The sequence below is a fragment of the Melanerpes formicivorus genome, unplaced genomic scaffold (assembly GCF_026170545.1).
Source record: "Melanerpes formicivorus ecotype bairdi unplaced genomic scaffold, bMelFor1.0.p_v2 SCAF_19, whole genome shotgun sequence".
NCBI classification, from domain to species: domain Eukaryota; kingdom Metazoa; phylum Chordata; class Aves; order Piciformes; family Picidae; genus Melanerpes; species Melanerpes formicivorus.
The window spans coordinates 9533195-9555855 of NW_027142371.1; the positions used below are offsets into that span (position 1 = coordinate 9533195).

The window sequence follows — 22661 nt, forward strand, 5'->3', positions numbered from 1 at the left end:
GAAACCAGGCCAGAACCTAAAAAATGCCAGACTGGCTTCCGCCCAGACTTATTTGCTTTGATTCTTGTGTTTCCTTCCTCTGGCCAGGGCCCCTCCAGAAACAAGCTGTCCCTCCCAAGTGGTCTACCTCTCTGCCTTTATCCATTTTTAAACATGCTAAGCTCTTTTGGCAAATCAGCTACCTCAGTTTTCCACCTCTAGTTTCTTATTTGCTGGCAGCTATCTGTCCATTCTTTAGAAACATAAGAAGTGTTCAGAGTGATTATATTCTGATATCAAATTTCCTTGTTTAGTAATATGCCCAAACCTGAATAAATGTGGAAGAAAAGAGCTGTTTCACATAATTATAGGAAATTCTCTTCTTGTAAAATTCTCTTATTTTCACAGACAGAAATTGTTTGGAGCCAGGAAGTGAGGTCAGGTTCAGATGCTGGGGATAGTGGTGTGTAGTGATAATAACACTTAGAATTTTTGCAGTGTTCCTTATCCAGAGATCTGAGCCCTGTCTCCAGTATATTACAACAGCAGGATATGTTATCTTATGCAAACTCCTTCTTAAATTTCACAATAGCTGAACCAACCAGGAATCATTAAATTTGTGTGCTATTGCTCTACTCCTGTGAAGTCTGAAAAACAGCCATATAATTCCTTCTTTATTTTGCTTTTATCTAAATAAACTGTAACATGGTCAGAGCAGACACATTTGCCCTCCTCACTGTTGACCAAGTATTTACATTACTTTGAGCAGTATATAAATAATAATAAAAATTTAGAAGAATGAGAAAACAGGAATAGGTAACAGAACTCTCCTCCTTTGAGAAAGTTACCCAACTGCAACCCCTACAACATGTTCAGTTGCCCTTTTACTAGAGCTGGTTCAAAGGCCACTAAAAATGGGATTCTTTGCACTGACATCAAAGGACGCTGAATAGAGCTGTCTGTAACTGGAGGGGAGACAAGATTAACTTCAGCTTTCTGGTTAAAGAAACCAAGCAAAAAGTAACGAATAATAATCAGAAGATAAGGTTTTCTTGAGAACCTACTGATTTCAGCACATTTTTAAACACAAGCTACCATCTACTACGCTGCTTGCATTGTGAGAGTGATGCAGGGGTTCTGTTAAATACCCAGTGTTTGCAGCTCAGTAGGGTCTTTTCTTTCAATAACACTGAAGAACACTGTGATTAAGAAGGAAAGCAAGAGAGTGGAAAAAGAGATATGAATGGTTTATAAATGTAATAAATAGATTGGTTGCCTTTACTTAGTATCATACCTGTACTGATCAGGCTTTCCTCTTAGTGTGCTGTGAAGCTGTAAGAATAGGTATCTGTGCCAAAGAATCCTTCACTGGTGCTGAATCCTTTTAAACACAGGCTTTATTACCAGCATAAATATATCCTAGAAGGTTAGCTTTTAAAGTCATTTCTTCCAGTAACCAACTTTATTTAAACACATCTGGAACTTCTTTATAACTCATAACTATTTTGTGTAGTCACCTGTATGATAGAGGTTAAATGCTGTGGAATTACTGCTGGGGTCTCTTGATTGCTTCATGATAGCATGAGTGTATTTATAAAGCAGGGATACAAGGGGCAGGGAAGTACTAAACAAAACCAAGATTATGTTCCTAATTGAAATGCCAGTCCAGAGTTTTCAAATATAAAATCTGGAATCTGAGCTTACTTTTCTTAACATCATCTGTTTCAGCTGCTCTGCATTCCAGGACTCCTTCAGCCTTGACCTCATCTCTAAGATATATTCTCCCTTCAGTCAATTAGAAGTTCTCAAATATACAATATTTACACCCGGCAACAGGGTAGATCTGCAGATTGTCTTCCCTAAACTGCTTGGGTGGCCCTAAGAATGAGGAAGTGTCCTAGCACGGGGGAATTCCCACTGTGTGTAGAGAGCATAGCTGGCTCTCAGAGCACTGCTCTGCTGGTCCTGTGCAAGGACAGGAAGGAATATATTGAGGTGAGAAGATTAGAAAGTATAAAGAGAAGGGTTAACTCCATACATTCTGCCCAGGCCTCTCAAGACTTTTGTAAAGCACCCGTACAACCTAAGTACCTTGAAACTGAAACAAGCAAAACCAAAACTAAAACAAAAAACAACCAACCAACTGCTATGTTTATTAAATAAAAAGGTCTCAAGTCATTAGGCGATAGACAATGTAAATGAGAATTAGGTCTACAGTGTCAAGAAGTATTAGTTCTTTCGATGAGCCCCTTTCTTCCTGTAGAGTCTGTGTCTTCTGTCTTTTAAAGCTTACATGAGGTCATTTGACCAAAACATTGCCCTTAATTTCTGAACCCTGATGGCTAATTTCAGAATATATTTTATGACTTCTTTTGTTTATAGCATTCTCTATCAGCACTGATACGGCCTCCCCTGGCTTTTTCAGAGATTAAACAGCACACAGAAGATTAAGTAGGGCAATGTAGAAGAGGCCTTCAAAATATAGTTTTAAGAAATGGATCAATATTTTTTAGGAAAATGTGATTAAATCAATTCACAACACACGGACCTGTTTTTTTTGCCGTAACAAACCTACCCATAAGATACAGTTAAACATTACTCACGTTAATCTTTCTGTTACTATGATAATTTTACATAATTATTAACAACCAAAAAGTTGCAATAAAGTGAAATTAATAAACAAGAATTTGGACTTGTGTCATTATTACTTATCTCACCAGCAACATATAACCAGTACTTTTTACTCACTGCAGTGAAGAGTTCTGTTAAACAGTAACTGCACTATAAATCTCTATTTTATCCTTTCCCTGATAAGTTAAAATGCAATCATAAGCATTTGTCAAAACCAATCCTGTATCCAACAGTATCAGAGTACAGCCTATCTACAACTTCCTGATTGGAAGCAATTACCTTTTTGACTTCTATAAGAAATGGAAGTAACTTCCAAACTGTTCTTTTTTTGCAGAGATGTTTTGTGACAATATTTTTCAAACCAGCAGCAGCTCACCAACTGCGAAGACCAGCTGTGACTCTACTGATGCTTGGAGAGCATTGCTTTGATACACACAAACTCACAACCCCACAAAGCAACTTACAGAGACATCCAGGTCACCTCAGTTAGTCATCCTCAAAGGTAAGTGAGCAATTAATTTCCTAGGTCAAGCAGGAGCACTAAGTTCAGTATATGGGACTGATCTCCCCTGGCTGTAATAGCTATGAGAACATTAGGGACGGCAGAATCAAAATCAGCAAAGTGCTTTCACAGTGCTGTTTCAATATTTGAAGGCTGCCAATGTCTGAGCCACAATGTCCTTAAGAACTGCACTCACTGCAGTGGGTACAACTTTACTGAAATCTTGTCTTTTCTAAGCAGGCTTTGGAGATAGGGCACGATTAATGCTTCTGCCATTTCAGTGCTATGTTGCAAAGTCTTGTCGTTTACACAAAGGGTGCGAAACAAAAGCGATTTAAGTTTCCACAGAGAGCCATGGTCTCAGCAAGACTTCAGAAAAAGAAACTTTCTAGCTATTGCCCTGTCTTTTGTTATTAGTTGGGAACATGGTCAACTGAAGTTCTCCTGCAAAACTCTCAATCTTTAGGAACTGACAAAAGGCAAGGTTTGACAAACTGACAAAACATGACATCTTAATGAGATTTTTTTGTAAGTGTTGTTACTGAATACTCCACATCAGAAGCTCGAATTGGGGGATGGGCTGAAGAAGAATGTGATGCGGTGGAGAACGGCATTCCTCCTTCGATAACGTAACCTGAGCAATCCTGCAACTAGCTTTCTACTCACAAACCAGACCTCAGTGAATACGTTAAATTGGAATGACAAATAACAGCATTTTTGGCTGCAGTTCGTACTGAAACATTAGTTTCAGTTAATTTCTGTTAGTACTGCTTAAATAAAACATTATGTTTTGATTTAAAAGAGCCACAATTAAATTTGCTATTCTCCATGTGCTACCTATAACATATGTTTCCTATAACAGGATATGTTACACATACTACTGTAAGAATAGATAGCCAATTCCCTTAACCCTTTCTCCCTTTCCTATTATAACTTAATAGCTGATATCATGATTGCAAATGCAGCCAAATGCAGGAGTGTTTCTTTAGGCACAAGTGTCAGAGATGTCACACAATATGAAATGCTCCTTTATCTTAAATGTTACACTCTATGTAGGTGTATCTGCAAAGAAGTGTTGATAACTAACTGAGGAAAAAGAAATCATTAATAAATTGGTGACTTAATTTCAGTTGTCAGAGTCTCAGGTAAAAAAGCCCCAAAGAACTCCCAACTCTGCAGTCAAAACTGAGTCAAAACTTTGCGGGTTTATGGCACAATCAATCCTCTGTCCCTCCGGAATTACACCTAGGACAGACTCAGGTCATTTAACAATGATGAACAAAGATCACCAGCAGTAACAGCAGGGCTGTGCCTTCTGCTCCCGGGGAAGATGCGCTGCTTAGTCCTGGTTTTTTACCTGCCGGGGTGGGAAGCGGGGGGGGGGGGGGGGGGGGAGGGGGCGGCCAGGGGCGGGGAGCACGGCGGTGCCCGCCCCCGGCCCGCGCCCCGAGAAAGGCAGGCGGCTGCCCGCGGTGGGAGGCGACTGCAGCTGGAAAACAGCAGCTCCGGTTTCTGATCGGATTTGGGGGTGGGGAGGGAGGTGTGTGTGGGAAAAGCCAAGCGATGGATCTTCCCTGCTTTTGACAACACTCTCCCCTTCAGGACTAAGGCTGCACTGGAGGAAAATAACTGCAAGGGAGAACCACTAATCACACCTCCGTGTGGGAACTAACTTCGGGGAGTAGCGTGTGCCGCCAGCCCCAGGATATTCCCTGCCTCCAACCTGAAGTGGTTCCTCCTGGAACGGTTCAGTTGCCCCTGCAGTTCACCTTTGCCTGCCGTTAACAAGCGTGCAATTTGGGTTTAATGGAGCTGGGTTTATTGTTCCTCTTTGGACTTACAATTACGTCGACTGCAGGTAACGTGAATTTCTTTCTTTCTTTCTTTGCCATTTCCACGCAAGCACACAAAGAAAGGCTGGGGTTTGTTTCTTTTTAGTTGGGTTTTTTGTTTTGTTTTTCTTCTAGAAGGCTGTAAGCAATAGCCCACTCCAACGCGTGGTAAAAAACTAGACGCCAAAGACATCATTTGGCCGTATGGAGGTTTAAAACTCGCTAGCAATGCCCCCCAAGCGTGCGGGGGCTGAGGGTGCACTCCACTGCACTGTAGTCAACACAAACATAACGGTGCTTCTAACGCACGGGAACTTTGCAGGGCCTGAGGCTGGTTGGGGTCCTATTACAAGAGGGGCTGCAAGGCTCCGGGAAAGGGGGTTGCTTCCCGTGCGGGACGGGCAGGGGCGCTGGGCTGACTCAGGGGGAGCTGAGCGGTGCTCTTTGCCTTCCCGCGGTGCAGGGTCCGTTCTGCCCCGGCCCCGCTCCCTTCCTCTGCCGGCCGGCGCTGAGCCGCGCTCGGCGGCGCTGGGACAGAAGGATCGGGAGGAGAGCGAAGCGTCGGCGCTGCCGGCCAGCGGCAGAGCCAAGGTGGACGGCGGGGCGCTTCGGCGGCGGGCCCGGCGCTGCACTTGCTACACCTACAAGGACAAGGAGTGCGTCTACTACTGCCATCTCGACATCATCTGGATCAACACCCCCGAGTGAGTGAGTGCGGGCGGGGCCGCGAAGGGTACGACCGCCGCGGCAGAGCCCCCAGGGCACCCTCGTGGGAGAGCGCGGGCGGGGGCACCGCGGGCCTCGTTGCAGGCGGAACCGCCCCCCGCCGGGGTCACGGAGGGACGTAGGGAGATCGCTGTGCCCTGGAGGTAGCCCCGGTTCTGCAGGCAGCGCTTCCCGAACCCCCGGAGCAGAGCGAGCCCTGCGGCGTGGCGGGACGTGCCGCACCCTCGCCTCCTTGACACCTGCCTGGCCTCGCAGTGTGGCCCGGGCCCGAGGGACGCAGGGTGCGGGGGCACAGCGCGAGCCTCGGGCATTTGAGGTCCCTTCGGTGCGGTAGCATCCCCCGTGCCGGTACATACATAACCTGCAGGGACACGCCGCGCACGTACCTCCCAGGGGCATTAGTCAGGGGGGGAAAGCAGTGCTGCTGGAGAAGTCTGTTTCCAATAAACCGGTCCTTGGAAAGTGAGAATAGTGTGTGCGTGCAGCTGTACTGGTGTTGATAAAAATTCATGTGGAAACATACTTTTGGGATTAAAATAATAATTTCTTAAAACCTCTACACACAGGATTTAGGATGTTACAAAAGAATGCCTTTGACAATTACATTTTATGGGAATGGCAAATGTAAGCTTTTTGTTTCAAGTGATAATTAAAATATTTTTGAAAGCATAACATTTCCCATGAAATGGCAATTCTGAGTTTCACCCAGGTCAGTGGGGGTAGAGCACGTGTGCAGAAAAGCATGGTCTGGTATTAAATGGCAAGAAATCATCCAGGAAGAGTGACACTTTGCCTACATCCTAAACATCAGGGGCCTCCTCTTCCTACACCACTGTATATATCCTGTCTCAGAGTAACTAAAACAAGCTTAAGGATTTGTAAAGATTTTCACAGGCTAATAGCTTTCAGTCCTGTAACAACCACAGCAACCACTGCATTAAAATAATCAGATCAGATGAATCTGAAAACAGATTTCTTTTAATGAACTTCAAGAATTAAAGGTCTTCAGACTGTATGACAACTTGACACATACCATCAAGTACTGCACTGACTACAGCTTGGAAACACTTGTACTAACTTGGATCTGCCTTTGAATCAATTGCAAAGCTTTGAATCAGATTTAAATAACAAAAGGAATAGGAAAAAAAAATAAAGTAGCAGGAAAATCATTTAAGTCAAATGGGGTTTAGGGCACTTAGTTTGTAAATTCATGTGTGTGTCCTGGCTAGAGGCCATGTCTGATGACAAACCTTATGAACTTCTACCAACCTATGACTATCATGTATTCACACAAGTCATTCAAAATACTTTGAGTTCCATACCTGCACTAATCCACCCCGGGATTACTTAGAATTATTTTAGCCAAATATTTATGACTCAGTATATTAAGAGCTCACCAGTGAAAACGGAGGAATGACATTCCTTTTCCTCTACACACCGAATAAATAGAACTCTGCTAATTTTAAACACCCCCACCCCCCTAGACCCCCACCACCCCCTTTTAAGAAAAAACAACCCTCCTGTTTTAAGTCTACAGGAATGATACACACATTTTAGCTACTGTGCTCCAAAGGCATGAACTTGTATAACCTAATAACACTGTTGGAACTAGGTTTATCCAGATGCTGGGGCCTCTGGGTTGATAACTAGTGAGTGGGTAATGGTGGAAAGTAAGAGCATTAGTCCCATAGCAACTGATTTTTCTGGGATCTATAAATTCTCCCAGGAACAGGAAAAAGGAGGTTGTCTCGAAGTTGTCTGACTACAGTGTCCAGAGAATGGTGCACTGTGGCTGGAAGTGGCAAGTGTCTGAACTAGGCTGCCTTGCTGTCCTACTTCTCTAGCTACTTCTTGAGACTTGCCTGGCTTAAGCCAGCAAGGTGAGCAGTGAAAGGAAAAGCTCAGTTTACAGGTAAGGCAGAAGCACAGATCTCCCTCTAAGATGAATGAGCAGAGTCTTGATTTTCTAAAATGCTAGGATTCTTCTTGGGATTGCTTCTATATATGAGGACAGAGGTAGTCACTGAAGTAAGTATGTATGGAGACATTAGGTGTGTTGGACCATGTTCAGCACAGCAGAAACAGAATTAAGATTTTATATCACATGTCTAAATGAACAGGCACTAATTTTGGCCTGGAGTCTAACCTGAAATAATGTCTCAATAAATCAAAAAGCACTTCTGGATATGAATGAGAGAAATCAGTTCTGCTTGTGCAAGTTAATATCCCAAGCCACTTGTGCCGCTTCTTTTAAATGGCACTAACCACTGGATCTGTACTGACTGGCTGTAAATGGGGTATTTACATTGCTGTTGCATGCATGTTGTTGAAAGTTTTTTTGTTTACTAAAAATTTGGCTCAGATGTAACTTTGTAGTCCATGCACACAATGGAAGGCCAGATGGATGGTGCTAATGATCGAAGAAGTTTTCTTGATCTATTGATTGTTTTTTTCCTGCTTATTTACTTTTCTTTGAGGGGAGGGGGGATGTTATTTCCTATATCAACCCCTACAGTTGCTTTTTATTATTATTTTTCATTCTTATATCCCCTGACTTATGTCCTTCACATTATTTCTTATTCTTGTTACAAATTCCTTAATGTTTTTTATTTCCAGGTTACTGTTTCCTCCATACTTGAAAGACAAACTTGGCTTTCTCCTCTAGTTTCTTCCCCCTGCTTTTACCCAACAGAAGTCACTGTTAAGCACTGTTGTAGTATATTCAAAACCAGTCTAGGTAGTGCCCTCTTCTCCTTTTCTGGAAAAGTGCTTAAAGTTTTTATTGAAACTGTTGGAGGCAGAGTGATGACAGAGAGTCTTTTCCTGTCCTTGCTGAGAAACCACTTAGATCAGCAGGATGACTGTTGTAGAAAAGTACAAGGCAGAATATGCAGCTTCTGACTCTCTGCTGCTATTGCCAACTAAATGAGAAATTATCTCTGCAGACATGTAAGTATTGCTTTACCCCATCAACTACTGGGGTTAGTCTGGACCACTAAGCGCACCAGTGTTATTTTGACACAGCCTTTTATGCTGGAACAGTAGGAGCCTTAAATGAAAAAGAAGACCTAAAGAAAGTCAGGTAAATCAGAACAGAATAATGTCATTATGTGGTGTAGATGAAGATTGCATAACAAAGTAATTAAAAGCTGGTAAAATGTTCTCACTGATAAGCTTGATTACTAAGGAATTAGTTTGCAATGTATTTTTTTGTCAAGCAATTAATTCCACTTATCTTGATTTAAAGCTACAGACACATTTTAAACAGTACCCACTGCTGCAGCAGCCACAGCTCAGTGTTATTCTGTAAGTTAAGAAAATATAGGGGAGATTTCTTCTAAATCTATGCTTCTTCAAAGGGGCCCTATACTTTATTGTGAACTGAGCTTGTGGATCCAACAGCAAAACGTGGCTCAATTAATGACATTAATGTTGGTGTGTGAAGCTTTAGAGATGCTCAAAATGGTTAGTGAAGGATTAAAAGGTGACTATTATAGGAAAGAGATACTGTTATAAGGATCTGTATCAGATACTTGAGTGGTCTTTAATTCTGCAATAAAAGTAAAATGAAAGTGTATGGCAACAATCCAGGAGAGTTAGCATAGATGCACAATAGTAAAGTTATTTCCTTAGTCAAACTAAGCACCAAAAGTAATAATTTCTGAAGTGTCTACATCAAAGCAAAAGAGTTTTTTTCTAGATGACTTGCATTTTGGTATTTGTTATTATGCTCAAAAGAGGAGTAACTGAATGAAATTCAGTGACTGTGTTACAAAAACCAGCTTACATGATATTCTAGAGTTTTGTCTGCCAGTTGCATTAATTCCTGAGTCAGCAGAACTGGTTGGGCACAGTGAATGGAAGAACTTGATCTAAGATCTTTGTGTTTGGGGCTGTGATCCCCTGTACTTCCACGTTTCCCCAGTGGGAGGACAATGACTTGCACTGACTTGTAGTCCGTTACTTTGCTCTGCGGGATGTATTGCCAGAGGATACGGTGGGTGTTTCATAGTGTGTGGTTAGATGGTGACACTACAAGGATGTGGGTTTTCTCACTAATAAAGAAGTTTATCTCTGTAACGCAGGCACGTCAGATATTCCTAAGCAGCCATCAGAATTTAGCACTAGGTTGGCTCCAGGTAGTTCCCCTGCAGAAATCAACTCTCCTGACCTAATGTGACCACCTGTTAGGGTGAAAGAGGCTTTTGTTTTTTTAGTTCTTCCTGAATGTGCTGACAAATTGGTCTATTAGGGGTCCAGGACTTGTCAGAAACTAAATAGACAACAGCAGCTGATTCTACATACAAGCATCTCTCTAACAGTCATAAGTTAATGATCTTTACATACTGCTTGTTTAGGTCACCATCAGAAAGTTGGCTTAGACTGGAAACAATTTGTACTCTATCATCACTAAAGTCATAGTTTTGATTATGTAGAGATAGGAAGTTATTTCCCGGGATGTTATTAAAAGGAGACAAGACTGGATACTTCTGTGTGAACTAGATCCTCCATTGGCTAACTTTTCCTTCATGACATCACCTTGTTACCTGCATCTTCTTGATGATTGTAGTTTGTTGAATGGAAGCACACATAACAATTAAAAAAAATTAGAGTCTACAGTTACCCCATTTCTTGAGAATTACCTTCAGCGTGAGTGTAGATAATGCCCCATGTATTGATGGAAATAGAAGCACACTGCTAAAGATCTCTTGTTCAGCAAAACAATTAAGTGTGTGCTTATAATCTTAATAGATCAGACTGAAAATACCTGCTAGCCAAAGGCATGATGACAGAGCTGGCTACAGGCCAGCAGTTCCAATACAGAAGCAGATGTTGGTTGGACAGTGTGTACGGTTAACCATCAGAGCTAAGTGCCAAAACTGAAATGATGAATCTTCTGTTGAGTTGATTCTATTTTTCTGAATGAAGTTTGCCCTGCACTTTGCAGATTGTACTGTTCATGTGTTTGCTGAAATCTATTTGTCTTACACAAGTGGATGCTACCTATATATATACACCAAAACTATATATATGCACATATATATATATATGTGTCCTAAGGTAGCCTGAATGCTGAAGGGTGAAATGGAGAATCTTAACAAGCTAGTACCACTTGAAATAACTAAACTTATGGAATCTATGGTCATACTCACTGGCTGAAAAAATAGCAAATATAAAGCAGGTACTTTCACTTATTTCCATTGATTCCTTTTAACTTTTTTAAGTTATAACCTTTTGTGAAAACTTAAATGACACCCTGTCTCTAATCCTAAAAATCTGAGTATCTTTGCTGTTAATAAGACACACAACTATTCATATCAGATAGAGAGTGTTTCAAATGGATTTACTAAACATGGTAACAAGCTTCTGCTGTTACTGTTATGGTTTATCACAAACAGATTTGAATTTTAGGCCTGTTATTCAAACTTGGTTGGTTTTGCATGTTTAAAGCATTTACTGACTTCATACTTTTAGTGTCTTACTGTCTGAAATGTGCACAGCTTGCATGCCCTCCACAGTCTAAAAGTAGAATATATCCTCTTAGTCTTCCTGTAAAGCTTATTTACAGTACTCACAATATTGATGTTTTAACAGCAGTATTCTCAGGAAGGCTTGAAACGATTTTGCTCTGCAGTTTCAAATCCCATGTCACTGCAGGAACTGGCCCTACAAAAGAAAGGGTCAGGGATGAGACACACTAGTAGCTAGTGCCTTGAAATTTCACTACTGCTGCTCATGTTGGTCTAATTCTAAGAATAAACAGTCCTGAGGGCTGTCAAACCACAGTCGCTTCCATAATTCTTACATTTTATCACAATGTGTTTATTTTCCCCCAGGTTTTTGTTCTATTTGTTTTTAAACCAGCAGTGGATTTTGAGCTATACACACTGTGGAGAGTGGTGGAAATGTGCATTAGCGTGTGGGTTCTTTTTGCACACTGGAACAGTGGCTTCAGAAGCTAGTAATAAGTAGTCTAACTTCTAGTTCAGAAAAGCTACAATTTGACACTTAGTTTGATTCCTTCAATCCATACTTTTCATCCGCTTTGCCTGTCAGGATTCACCTCAGTGCCTCTGAGTTAGAACCAGCCCACTTACTAATAATTTCTGCCAGAGGAAGATAAAGGAATAATGGAAGTTTAAGCTTACAGATAGAAAATGCTGCAATGGATTTTTTTAAACTAACAATCATTTATCTTGCCACAGAACTGGGAGCAGATCAGGATAAGTATGAATTACTGAAGGATACGAGCAGTGTGCTTTTGAAGAGGTATTTCTGTGAAAAATGGCTCAGTTTATAAGGTCAGGTGAGCTCTACCCAGCATCTCTGGCTGGAAAAAATGCAAGCTCTCCCCCAGTTCTTGCTCCGTATTGCTTACCTCAAGCTATATACTCCAGCTTTTCACTCAATAAGACAGATTATACAGATTTTTCTGATCATATTTGATAAAGAAAACTTGCAACAATTTTGACAGCTACAGGGAGGATGACTAGTGATAAAAAGTTTTCAGATTCTCTTACAGTACTTAATTTGGGTACATGAAGTCCCAGTAGGAGGGAAATCAACTCATGTGGCCAGAGAAAGTGGGTAAAGTAAACATGTGCAATCCTTGGCGTGTTACCTAAGTTACCTATAGCTAATGAATTATAACTGATTAGGGTTAGCAAATTAGCAATTAGTAACTAAAGAATAAGACTGAAAAAACCCAAACAAAATATGAAGGTTGAACCAAATCTAGCAAGATTGTGGAGGCAGCAATATCTAGGTATCTAGAAACACTGACTACAACCAAATTGAGGATGTTGAGGATAAAGGTGTGGCTATAAAGGATAAAATAGTTTGTTTCCTCTGAAAATAATTTGAACTCCAAAAAGCTACTCAGAAAAAGTACAGTTTCTGTGAACAGAGCATGTGGTTAAGTCAGGCACTTGTTTGAAGGCGTTTTGCTTCTTGAATGATGAGGATGAGAAGCATGAATGTGGAAGGTACACCTATTGTGATCTGCTCTGTTAAACATGCCTATTACAGAAAGAGTTGGAACCAGCTTTCAGCGCAGCCAATGATCTCTTCACCTGGAACTACACAGTATTACTGCAGTAGCCATATACACAGAAGTATACACAGAAGCATCTGCTATTTCCCCCAAGCATATTTCATTCTGGAGATGGTTTGTTTCGCTTGGAGGATGTTAAATTTTGCTTCCTTTCCATGTTCTTTGTTCTTAGTGATCCTTACAGGGATCTCATACACTAAGATTGTTTGAAAACACTGGAAACCGTTGGGAGCCTTGCTGGCCTGGATGCATGCCAGAAAATATATTGCTGAATACTGAAATCACAGCATCTAAGATGGTTGCTGCAACCCCCCTCGCCTCAGTGTTTTGGCTGAAACTCTCAAGTGCCCTGGAGGTATCTACTGTGTTTAAGTGGCTGGGAAAGTAGAAAATAATAGCAGCTCATAGGTCAATTATAACATAGCATGAGAAACTAAACCACATGTTGTAAAAATTAAAATAAACTGATTGGGTTTGTCTGCCTGAATTCTGAACATTGACTAGAGAATAAATGAGGGACAGAAGGACTTCAGCAAATCATACTTCCCAACTAGATTTGAAGGTAATAGTCATTCAAGGAGCAGGTTTCTCCTGTGGAGAATTTTCTATGACAGCACTGTTTCAGAATGGCTATTTCACTGTTACTCAGGACTTCATGTCTTTTTTTCAACAAACAAATGCCTATTTCTGTTAATTTTATGGCAAAAACTTGCTTCAAGAGCTATCTGATTTTCAAGGGAGAGCTTCTATGATTGTGTTTTGTGGGCACAACATACAGAAATAATCCATCTGAGTGTCCTTGTTTTTTATTTCTTTTTAAAATTCTAGGAGAAACTTTAGGTCAGCCAAAGATTGCTGTGTGTTCCTTCCATTACAGACATGGAAAGGGTGTTTCAAAACATGAAAGCACACTGCTCTGATTGGCTTTGTGTTACTCTTTAGTATACATGGAATTGTCTTCAGATGACAGATCTGGTTGCACTGACTAATCATGACTTCATTTTATGGAATAATAACAGATACTGGAGAGTTGCCTTAGCATTTCCTTCCTTTTGTGTACAGAATAAAGAACAAATAGCTCACATGCAAGAAGAAACCATTTCCTTAAACTCAGACCTTCTGTAATTCAGAAATTCTTTAAAACTGAGCATGCATACTCCCTGGCTGCAGTAATCATACTGGTAACAGAACTCCACAGAAGAGGGTCACTATCTTTATGTAGAAATCTCAGGTTTGTATGCTGCCACATAGATACTAGTTCAAAGCAGTACCTTGGAAAGGCTGATCCAGAACTGCATAGGTTTGCAACCTATGCAACTCCACTTTGAAGAAAGGTATAAAGGAGACAGACCACACATTAACTTTTAAATATGTGGACCCCCATTTCAGTGCTCCAGGAGAATTTTGTTCTCCTAAAGGAAGAAATCGTGTCTACTGAGATAAAGGTTGGAAATTAAAAATTTCTTGTGAAATGTAAATGCTTAAAAAAAAAAAGTCGATAAGTCTGTGGATTTCACAAAGAAATGTCCTAAAAGTTTGTAACTGGCTCTTAGCCAGCACGCTGGCCAGGGACCTGGTCATAACTTCGAGGAACTCAGTGCAAAGGAACTGGTTATTCAGGATCCCCAGAAGCCTATATGGCTGGCCAACAGATCCTCTGCTGCCTGTCTAGTTCAGTTGTTCCTCATCTGCTCTGTGGAGAGACAAACTGTGCTGTGTATACTGAAGTCAGACAGTTTGGACTAAAGAAAACAGGTGCCTCACCTGAAAGGGAAAGCAGAGAGCAACACAAATGCTTGGTGACAATTACACATTAACAGTAAGTCCCATTCAAGCATGCAGAAATTGTGACTCATTTAATGTTGAGCCTGAGCATTGCAACAACTTAAAAAACCTAATACCAAACATCCCCCCAAAGCAGCATCTGTTAATCACAGGTAACAATCTAAGATAAAGCATGCTGCTGGGCAAATGCTTCCGATACTCATTCAACTGAATCTCTTCAGTATTTCCTTTCACTCTGAAGTGCTGAGAAAGAGGCATGAGCTAACTTGAAATGCTAAGATATTCACTGCTGGAATGATAACTGTAACTTTTACTTTAATGTTGTGATTTATGGGTTGCATTAGAGTAACTGACAGACAAGAAAATACTACTTTTTTTATCTCTTTCTGTATGCTGTTGGGAAAACTGTGGGTTGCTGTTGAAGTTTATCTGGTTTTGGTTTGAATTTTTGGATTAGAAATCAAACCCAGGCATATTGGAGAATGATTATAGTTCCATCTCTGATTGGCAAATCTGCACATCAGCTTACATAAAAATTATTACTTGGGCGTTCTGGTTAAAATTCTTCACTTGAAAATGTCATTGGATTGGCATGTATTTCTGGGCCACTGAGAGTGAAGTGATTGTGAATGCATTTTCCAAGCTATGAAGCACACTCTTACAGCATTTCTTTTTTTTGCTAGAACATAAGGCACTTCGTTAGAAAGATCAGATGCAATATCTAAAATATCAGTCTCCTCCTTTGCTTAGGGCTGTGATTCATGGTTCTTATCACTTGTAATTATACTGTACTCTCCGCCCCTGCCTGTTTGCTGGAATTTACTGTCTCTTAGGAAAGACAAGAAGCTGGTAATGGGCCCATTCCTCAATCACTGTAGTTCACATACTGATGTATTAAGATAAAACTGAAGTTGATGGCAGTGCCAGTTGGTCCATTGATCTGCAAACTGCAGCAAGTGAGGAATAAAACACTTTCTTCTTACTCTCTGGTGATTCAAGCAGAACCTCTGACACGGGGCAAACTACAGCTCAGTCCTGCAGAGATTCTCACTTAGAGAATCAGAGTAAGAAAAAATAGTATAATATTTTGGCAAAGTGGACTCTTTAACAAAGAACAACTTTAAATAATGAGATTTACTGATAATAATATTGACTTTATCAGTAATAATAATATTTTATGTCTTGTTATCACAATGTGGGATAACAGCTGCAAAAGCTATACAAAGTTTCTTCATCCTCTGGCAAGCTATCTGCCATGAAATAGGGGGTTTATGTTTGGGTAGACTAAGCAAAACTCAGCTTTTCATTCTAGCCTAAGTCTGAGCAGGAAGTTAACTAACACAATTTTACCAGACAGTTTTCAGAGAGGGTTCACCACTCTTAAATATACAGGAACTTCCTCCTGTTCCTGTCTCTAAATCCAAGCCATTACTTCATAAAAAAACGTGAATTTATAATAAAGTCAAACCATACAAAAATTGTTTGTGTCAGAAGCTACCTATATGAGCCACTTAGCATTCAGTATTCAAAAGCAGATGGCAGGATAGAATTAACAAGCTTCAGTTAGCAAATGGGACATGCTCCTAATTCTGAAGACAACAAAAAAAGTTTTTTAAATAACTGAGAAGGGGACCAAAATCAAGACTTAAAGTCTTTTATGACTAATATTCTTGGTCTCTCCTAGTATCAAAGTATTTCCACAAAGTAAGTAGTGAAAAAATGCATCAATTTCTGTGTAGGGGTGAGGCGTCTGCTGGAGAAGGACCATCTCATGATCTCTGACACACAGAAATATTGCTTGTGATTTTGTATCTTCCAGTATGATTTTATGGTAAATCTCTGTGTGATAGATATGCTCTGGTTCAAGCTGTGCAAGATGAGAAGCAATGTTCCAAGCTTATACGTACTTCAAATGCAGAGGTTTGAATAAATTATTTGCATCAACTGTACTGATGTTACATCAAAAATTAGTGCAGAGATTAGGAAAATAGTGTTTCTGAACCCTTCAGCCCACCATGAGTGTGGGAAAATGGAAAATTTTCAGCTTTTCAATTAATAGCCTAATGATGTTTTTTGAAAGCAAATGAAAGAAGTACAACTATGTGAAATTAGTGGTTCCAGACTGATTATTCATTCAGGCTTTGTTCTGTAACCTTTCTATAACCCTTCTAGATCTATTCTTACTTCCTCTTCCCTGCCTTTTTTCTTCCCCTCCTCTCTTAAGATTTTTAGTGTTTGTGGATTTGTGGGCTGCTTAGACCATCCCTCAGGTGCACAGAAACTTTGATAGGTCTCCAGAAGTTCCATGTGGTGTACACATGCTATGAACTGAGATCCGTTAACAACTTGTAGAAGAATAATTCATGACATCACTCTAAACTATTAAGTGCATTTGGAGGTGTTAGCAGGAAGTGATGAAACATGTCCTTTACTGATAACAATATTGACTATAACCCATTAAAGAACAAAGCAGGCCAGGCTGCAGGGAAACCAAGAAATACTCTTACACTTCCCTTGTATGCTGTCATAGAGATAGGATCTCGTAGCAAAGTACTAGCAGATAGATGTGGGAAGGATTATCTATGATTCCCAAATTCATAACTCCATGGTTTATGTTCCAAACATGATGCAGGAAACCAAGCATGTTGACAGTTTTCTCTATTTCCTAATGATAAGATTAATGGCAAATCAGGCTCTGAATCATGATGACAACAACAATGCCATCATGTTGCTTATCTGCTGGATGTCAGCACATCCCTTCATGCCAGCTATGGCACTGAACATAAAGTTTGTGCATTGATGGAGAGTAACCAACACAATAAAGGAATACACAGTAAATTAAGCAATAACCTGGGGATATATTTGTATCAGCTGTTAGATAACCATGGTTTTTTTAGATAGCCAGTGTGGCTGCCAATGAATTCTACCAGTTAAGCTGATTGTCTGCTAGTTTGTAACTGTGAAATCCTGAGCTGATGGAGCAGAAGTTGTGATCCGGCGTAGGAAAAACTTACGTAAGCATAGGATTTGATTTTTCTTCTATTGCTTTGCATCAATAGATCTATTTTCTAAAACAGAAAGAATATGGAATAGCATTTTAATTGGCTCCTAAAATATACAATATTTTGATTCTCACAACAGGAGGACTGTGCCATATGGGCTGTCTAACTTCAGAGGCAGCTATAGAGGCAAAAGATCTACAAGCCAGATTCAAAGTACTTTCCTGTCTTCATTTCGGTGCTCTTGCGTGGATGCTCATGACAAACAGTGCATGCAGTTTTGCAGAAGAACACAAGACAGAAGAAGGTTGGTATCTTTTCTCAATGTTGCAAACTCTCCACATGATTTGATTATTTCATGGGGCTAAATGAATCAAGCTGCATATATCGAGTGAAACTGATTAATAGATACATTGATTGTAAATAAAATTCACATCTCCAATTGTGGTGAATCAGTAGCTAAGCACTTACACTGGAGCTTGTTCACATTCATCCTAAGTGGGACAGGAGACAGAATGAGAAGAACAAAAGTGGGGAAAATGAGAGTTTGGTAGGTGAAGCATGGAGACCAGCCCTAACCAGACCCAGCACGGTACTATAAATTTTCTTTTTGTTGTTTCTTTTTATGATGTGCTATTTTAAAAACAGCAGTTCTGTCCAGGCAGGGGCATGCTTAATATTGCATCATTTTCAAATGTTTTCAGTTTTAGCTAGGCTAATGATATTGCCATTTTATGGATGGCTTTGTAAGGTTAATTGATGAGAACACAGTGGCAAACAGAGGAAAATCTCTCCTCTCCAGAAATCATGAATCAGTGAAAAAGACAGAGGAGGAAGACCAATGCAGGGAAGAAGAACACTCTTTCATTCAGTAGCAGAGAGAGTGAGGAGGATTCTGAACAGTCAGGTAAGCTGCAAATGTTTCACACTGAAATATTAATTTTTATAAAATTTTCTTTGCATTTGCATAATTCTAAATTCTTGCAACTGAATATTATCCCTTCTTGCTAAATGAGGCCAGAATTTGGCCTGTTTGTTTTATTTTCAGTTATTTGTAAAAATAACTTCTGGTATAAATAGAACTACTCCAAGCTTCCTCTGATGTAGCTCCTTCAAAAGTTGAATTCTTTGGCTATAAGCCAATTCATATTTTGGCAATAGCCCCCTTCCCACCCCCCATTTTCTTTTTTTAGGGCAAGGGCTGTTCCTGTCAATCATCATTTTGCTCATTTAGCACTGCAACAACTTAAGCTGCACGTCACAGTGCAGTGCTTCAGTAAAAAATTGTTGAGGTAAAGTGTGGAAAAAGTATTTGGAGAGAAGACTAAATCATTAGATGTCAGATGTAAAAGTTCCAGTTCCAAGCCTACTTTTAATACTATTGCTCTATATGAAATTCAAATGGTGTCAGGGTGAGCAAATACTTGCAGTTATGGGTAAAATGAAGCAGCTGTTATAACTAGCAAAGTTATAAAACATAAAATAAGGAAGTCACATCATTTCCCAAAATCTTTAGCTATGAAGGGAAGCCCTGGGATTAGCAGCCCCCTAACTCAATATATTGCTATGATTGTTGGATCAGAGCTAGCTAGACAATTGGGTAGCATTCAGTCTGTGTACACATAACCAAGGAGATGAACTGTAGCTCTCTCAGGTAATATGGAGTTAGCTCTGAATAAATAAGCAGTTGGTATGTTTGGGTTTTGTTTTGTTTTTAAAGCTTTAATGTTTATTTGCTGAAGCTCAGAAGAAAGAAACTACAACTCTCCCTTGAGATGGACAAACTTCATTGCTTCAGTCTGATGCCAGTGGAGAATTCAGCATTATCCAACAATTCCATTTCAAGAATGCCACTTTGAGGGCATGTGAACCTGTATGAAGAAGCTTTTGTCCAGTCTGAATGAGCCCAGTTCCTTCAGCTGCTCCTCACCAGACCCTTCACCAGCTTTGTTGCTCTTCTCTCATGCTCCCCTTGCGAGAGTCTCAGTAAAGGATAATCTTTATCATGTAACCTGGCAGGGAATGTACCGCTATTGAAGAAAAATTCAAGGGTGGATCCAAACTTCATCAACACAATGTTTCAGGAAACACTTTTTTATAAGATTATTTTTTCAAAGTACAGTAGAAATATACTGTTCCACTTACTGCTTGCTATGTGTCTGAAGAATCCATCCATAGCTTTATGCAGGCAGCTGTAATCGGAGAATGTGATGAGTTAGAGATTGCCTATACATGAGTTCTCATTAAGAATAAACCGATACAAAGTATTCCTCTTGTTAATGTATGCAAGCCTGAATCATCATATTGTAACTTCGTGGCAGTTGTTTAAATGACAGTATCTATGCAGAATAAATAAGAATGGCTAATATAACTATTATTATAAACTATAGCAAGTTAAGAGTATACAGTGAGTATTCAATAGATTACCTAATTTAGGCACAAATTATTCCTACACTTCAAAGTTTCATTCAGAAACCTTTACCAGGATTATTTAAGGATGCACTGTGGTTGATGAACAGAATTCCAATCATTCACCCCAAAGAATTTCTTAAAGGTAAAACTGCAGGACTGTGGAACTCCAAGTGAAACTCCATATGATGAGAGTAACTTACTGTGTGAGACCATTTGCCGTTCTAAGCCCCTACATATGTTCTCATCCACAGTACATAGTTTGTCTTTGGTAGCTATATAAATCAGATTTTTATCTCCTCATTGAACAGCATTGCTGAATAACTTGGAAACTTGGCAATAAGGATTATGTCCAACTCTGGACACTTCTCAGTGTAAATGATTTCTTCAGAAATGATGGATTTTTTTAATATTTTTTTTTAAGAAGATGCAAGAGTAAGCTAGGAAGAAAAACAAAATCCTGTTCTATATTATTTAAAAAGAAAGAGAGGAAATCCCTTGCTTGTGACATTACAGATACTTATTTGGGTTTGACTGACCTGCACACAGACTTTCCCCCAGGGCACATAGGTTAAACTATAGCCCAGTGACATTAAATTATAACAGACAAAAGATGGAGACCAAAGGAAAAAATGAAAATAAGTTAACAGTGAAAATGGTTATACAGGCTTAAAACAGTGGTAATAGACTTTGTTTGAAATGAAAAGGGAGGTCTCTGCCAAAATATATATATGATATATTTTATATATATGTGGATATATTTCATAAATAAATTATTATAGTTATAAAATTAAATATATCTTTCAGTTACTGCATTTGTATCAGTTTGTTACTTGCTGTACAAATGATTTTGTACATTTTCAGAAAATACATTATTTATTGTTTAAAACCACTTCACATACTGTCTTCCCATAATGTTGAAAAGACACTGTGTAGTTTTGGGTTATTATGAAGAATGCTTAATGCTCATTTATAACCATCAGCCAGAATTTCCCCCCCCCACTGAATGTGTAGGCTCAGCTCATACAAAAACTTGCCTTCTTCAAAAGGCTGATAGTTCTAATGGTGTGAGGATTGAGTAGGAAAATACAAAATTCTTTGATAATAATTATGGACAAAAAAATTGCATCACAAATTTGTGCCCCTTTGCTAGAAACAGAGTCCTCATCTGGCCTAATCTGTATTCTGGAACAAATGAGGCGGCAACGGTCACTTGGACCGCAAGTTGTTTTTGTGAACAATGTTCACTGACTTCAGCTTCAGTTGGGTGGGTTTTTTTGGGTTTAATTTTTTCTTTTTTTCCTGGAATAGCAAACACATCCCAGTGCTAACAAGGCTGTCAGCGCCTCCTCAACGGATACAGTTCAGCTTTTAGATGAGCCGCTCAGTCTGTGTTTGGATTTCTACTGTCTTCCTTCATGTGAATTCAATTTAAATGTTGCACTTGAAGATGGATTCACACCTTCCCCAGTCCCACATGATTTCCACTATTTCAAATGTTCACTGAAAACAAAAATAACAAATTGTGTTCGTTCTTTGGCATGCAGGTAGATTTAGCCTGTAAGTAGCGGGCCGTGGGTGTTATTGTTGTGCTTTTTCCTCAAGAAAGAAAAATCCATCTCTTTTTCTATGTGAATTCCACTTTCAAATAGTTTGGTTTTGGGCCTCTGCACAGTAGCTGAAAACATTGTGCCAATGTACCACTAGCAGTTTCTTAGCCCATCATGACTACAGCAAAAGAAAGAAAATGAGAAATTACTCTTTTATCAAACCAGAAGAGCTTACCATAGGTGTCTCCAAATAAATCTGTAAAGCACAGCATATACCTGAAAACTGGATGTGATAGGTTCTGGAGTCCAGCTACCATTCTGTCTGGAAATAGTTAATGGCCATGAGATTGCTTTTATCTAATTTCATATGATTATAGAAAATGTCACCATTAATATTCCTCAGCTCTTAGGGACTCACTTGACCAATTTTTAATTTGTAACTAGATGATAAGCTAATTCAAAAACTAAGTCTTTAAAAATTAGCCAGAAAATTAATTTCATATGCAACTAATGGAAGTTTTAAGCTAAGAAACAACTCTTAAAATGTAATTATTTGGGGAAGGTAGAAACAACTTTTCTTTCAGCATGTAACATTAGCATAGTTAGGTGTACTGCAAAAATGTTCTTGTTTTGAGATGTTATTTTGAGGACACTTGTGTTTACTTTTATAACAACAAATTATCTTCAGTTCTTGCTCTCTAGAAAACAGGTTTTATATATCTCTGCCCTAATTCTGTCCGTGGTGCATAGTTCTCATTCCAGTTCCCTATTTAAAAAAAAAAGTTAAGTTTTCATTTGCTAATACCAGTTAGAAAAACCATCATAGAAGGGAGGTTTGAAGGAATTTCAGTATTTTAGCCTGCAAAGGTGCAGGAAGAGTGGAGATGGGAATGAAGTTACCAAATGCAAAAGGCTGTGACAGGAAAGCAGTATTTTGTTGCCTGAGATCCCAGAAGGAAGTAATAGAGGGCTTAAGTTACAGCAAAACCATTCAGGTAAACAGATCAGCAAGAGTGGATAAGTGCCTTGAAGACAATGGTGTCCATCACCACCTCCAACTCTTTACTCCTTGGCTGTGCCTCGTGAAAGGCACAGCCTTTGATGTCAGAGTCTAGGAGGGCTGTCAAAGCTGTGAGTGTGAAAGGGGTGATGCCTTCCTGCAGAGTCAGTCGACTATTCCCTGAGCAGAGTTCA

General features: G+C 39.7%; 1 protein-coding gene across 1 annotated transcript; it reads left to right on the forward strand.

The window, feature by feature from the left end:
* The first annotated feature begins 4606 nt into the window (after positions 1-4606).
* On the forward strand, positions 4607-20728 carry EDN3 (endothelin 3). Its single transcript, XM_068150031.1, is given in 6 exon segments — positions 4607-4970; positions 5408-5648; positions 17651-17815; positions 19229-19261; positions 19263-19296; positions 19298-20728. Coding segments are annotated over 6 exon segments (615 nt in total). The 5' UTR covers positions 4607-4918; the 3' UTR covers positions 19388-20728.
* The last annotated feature ends 1933 nt before the right edge of the window (positions 20729-22661 follow it).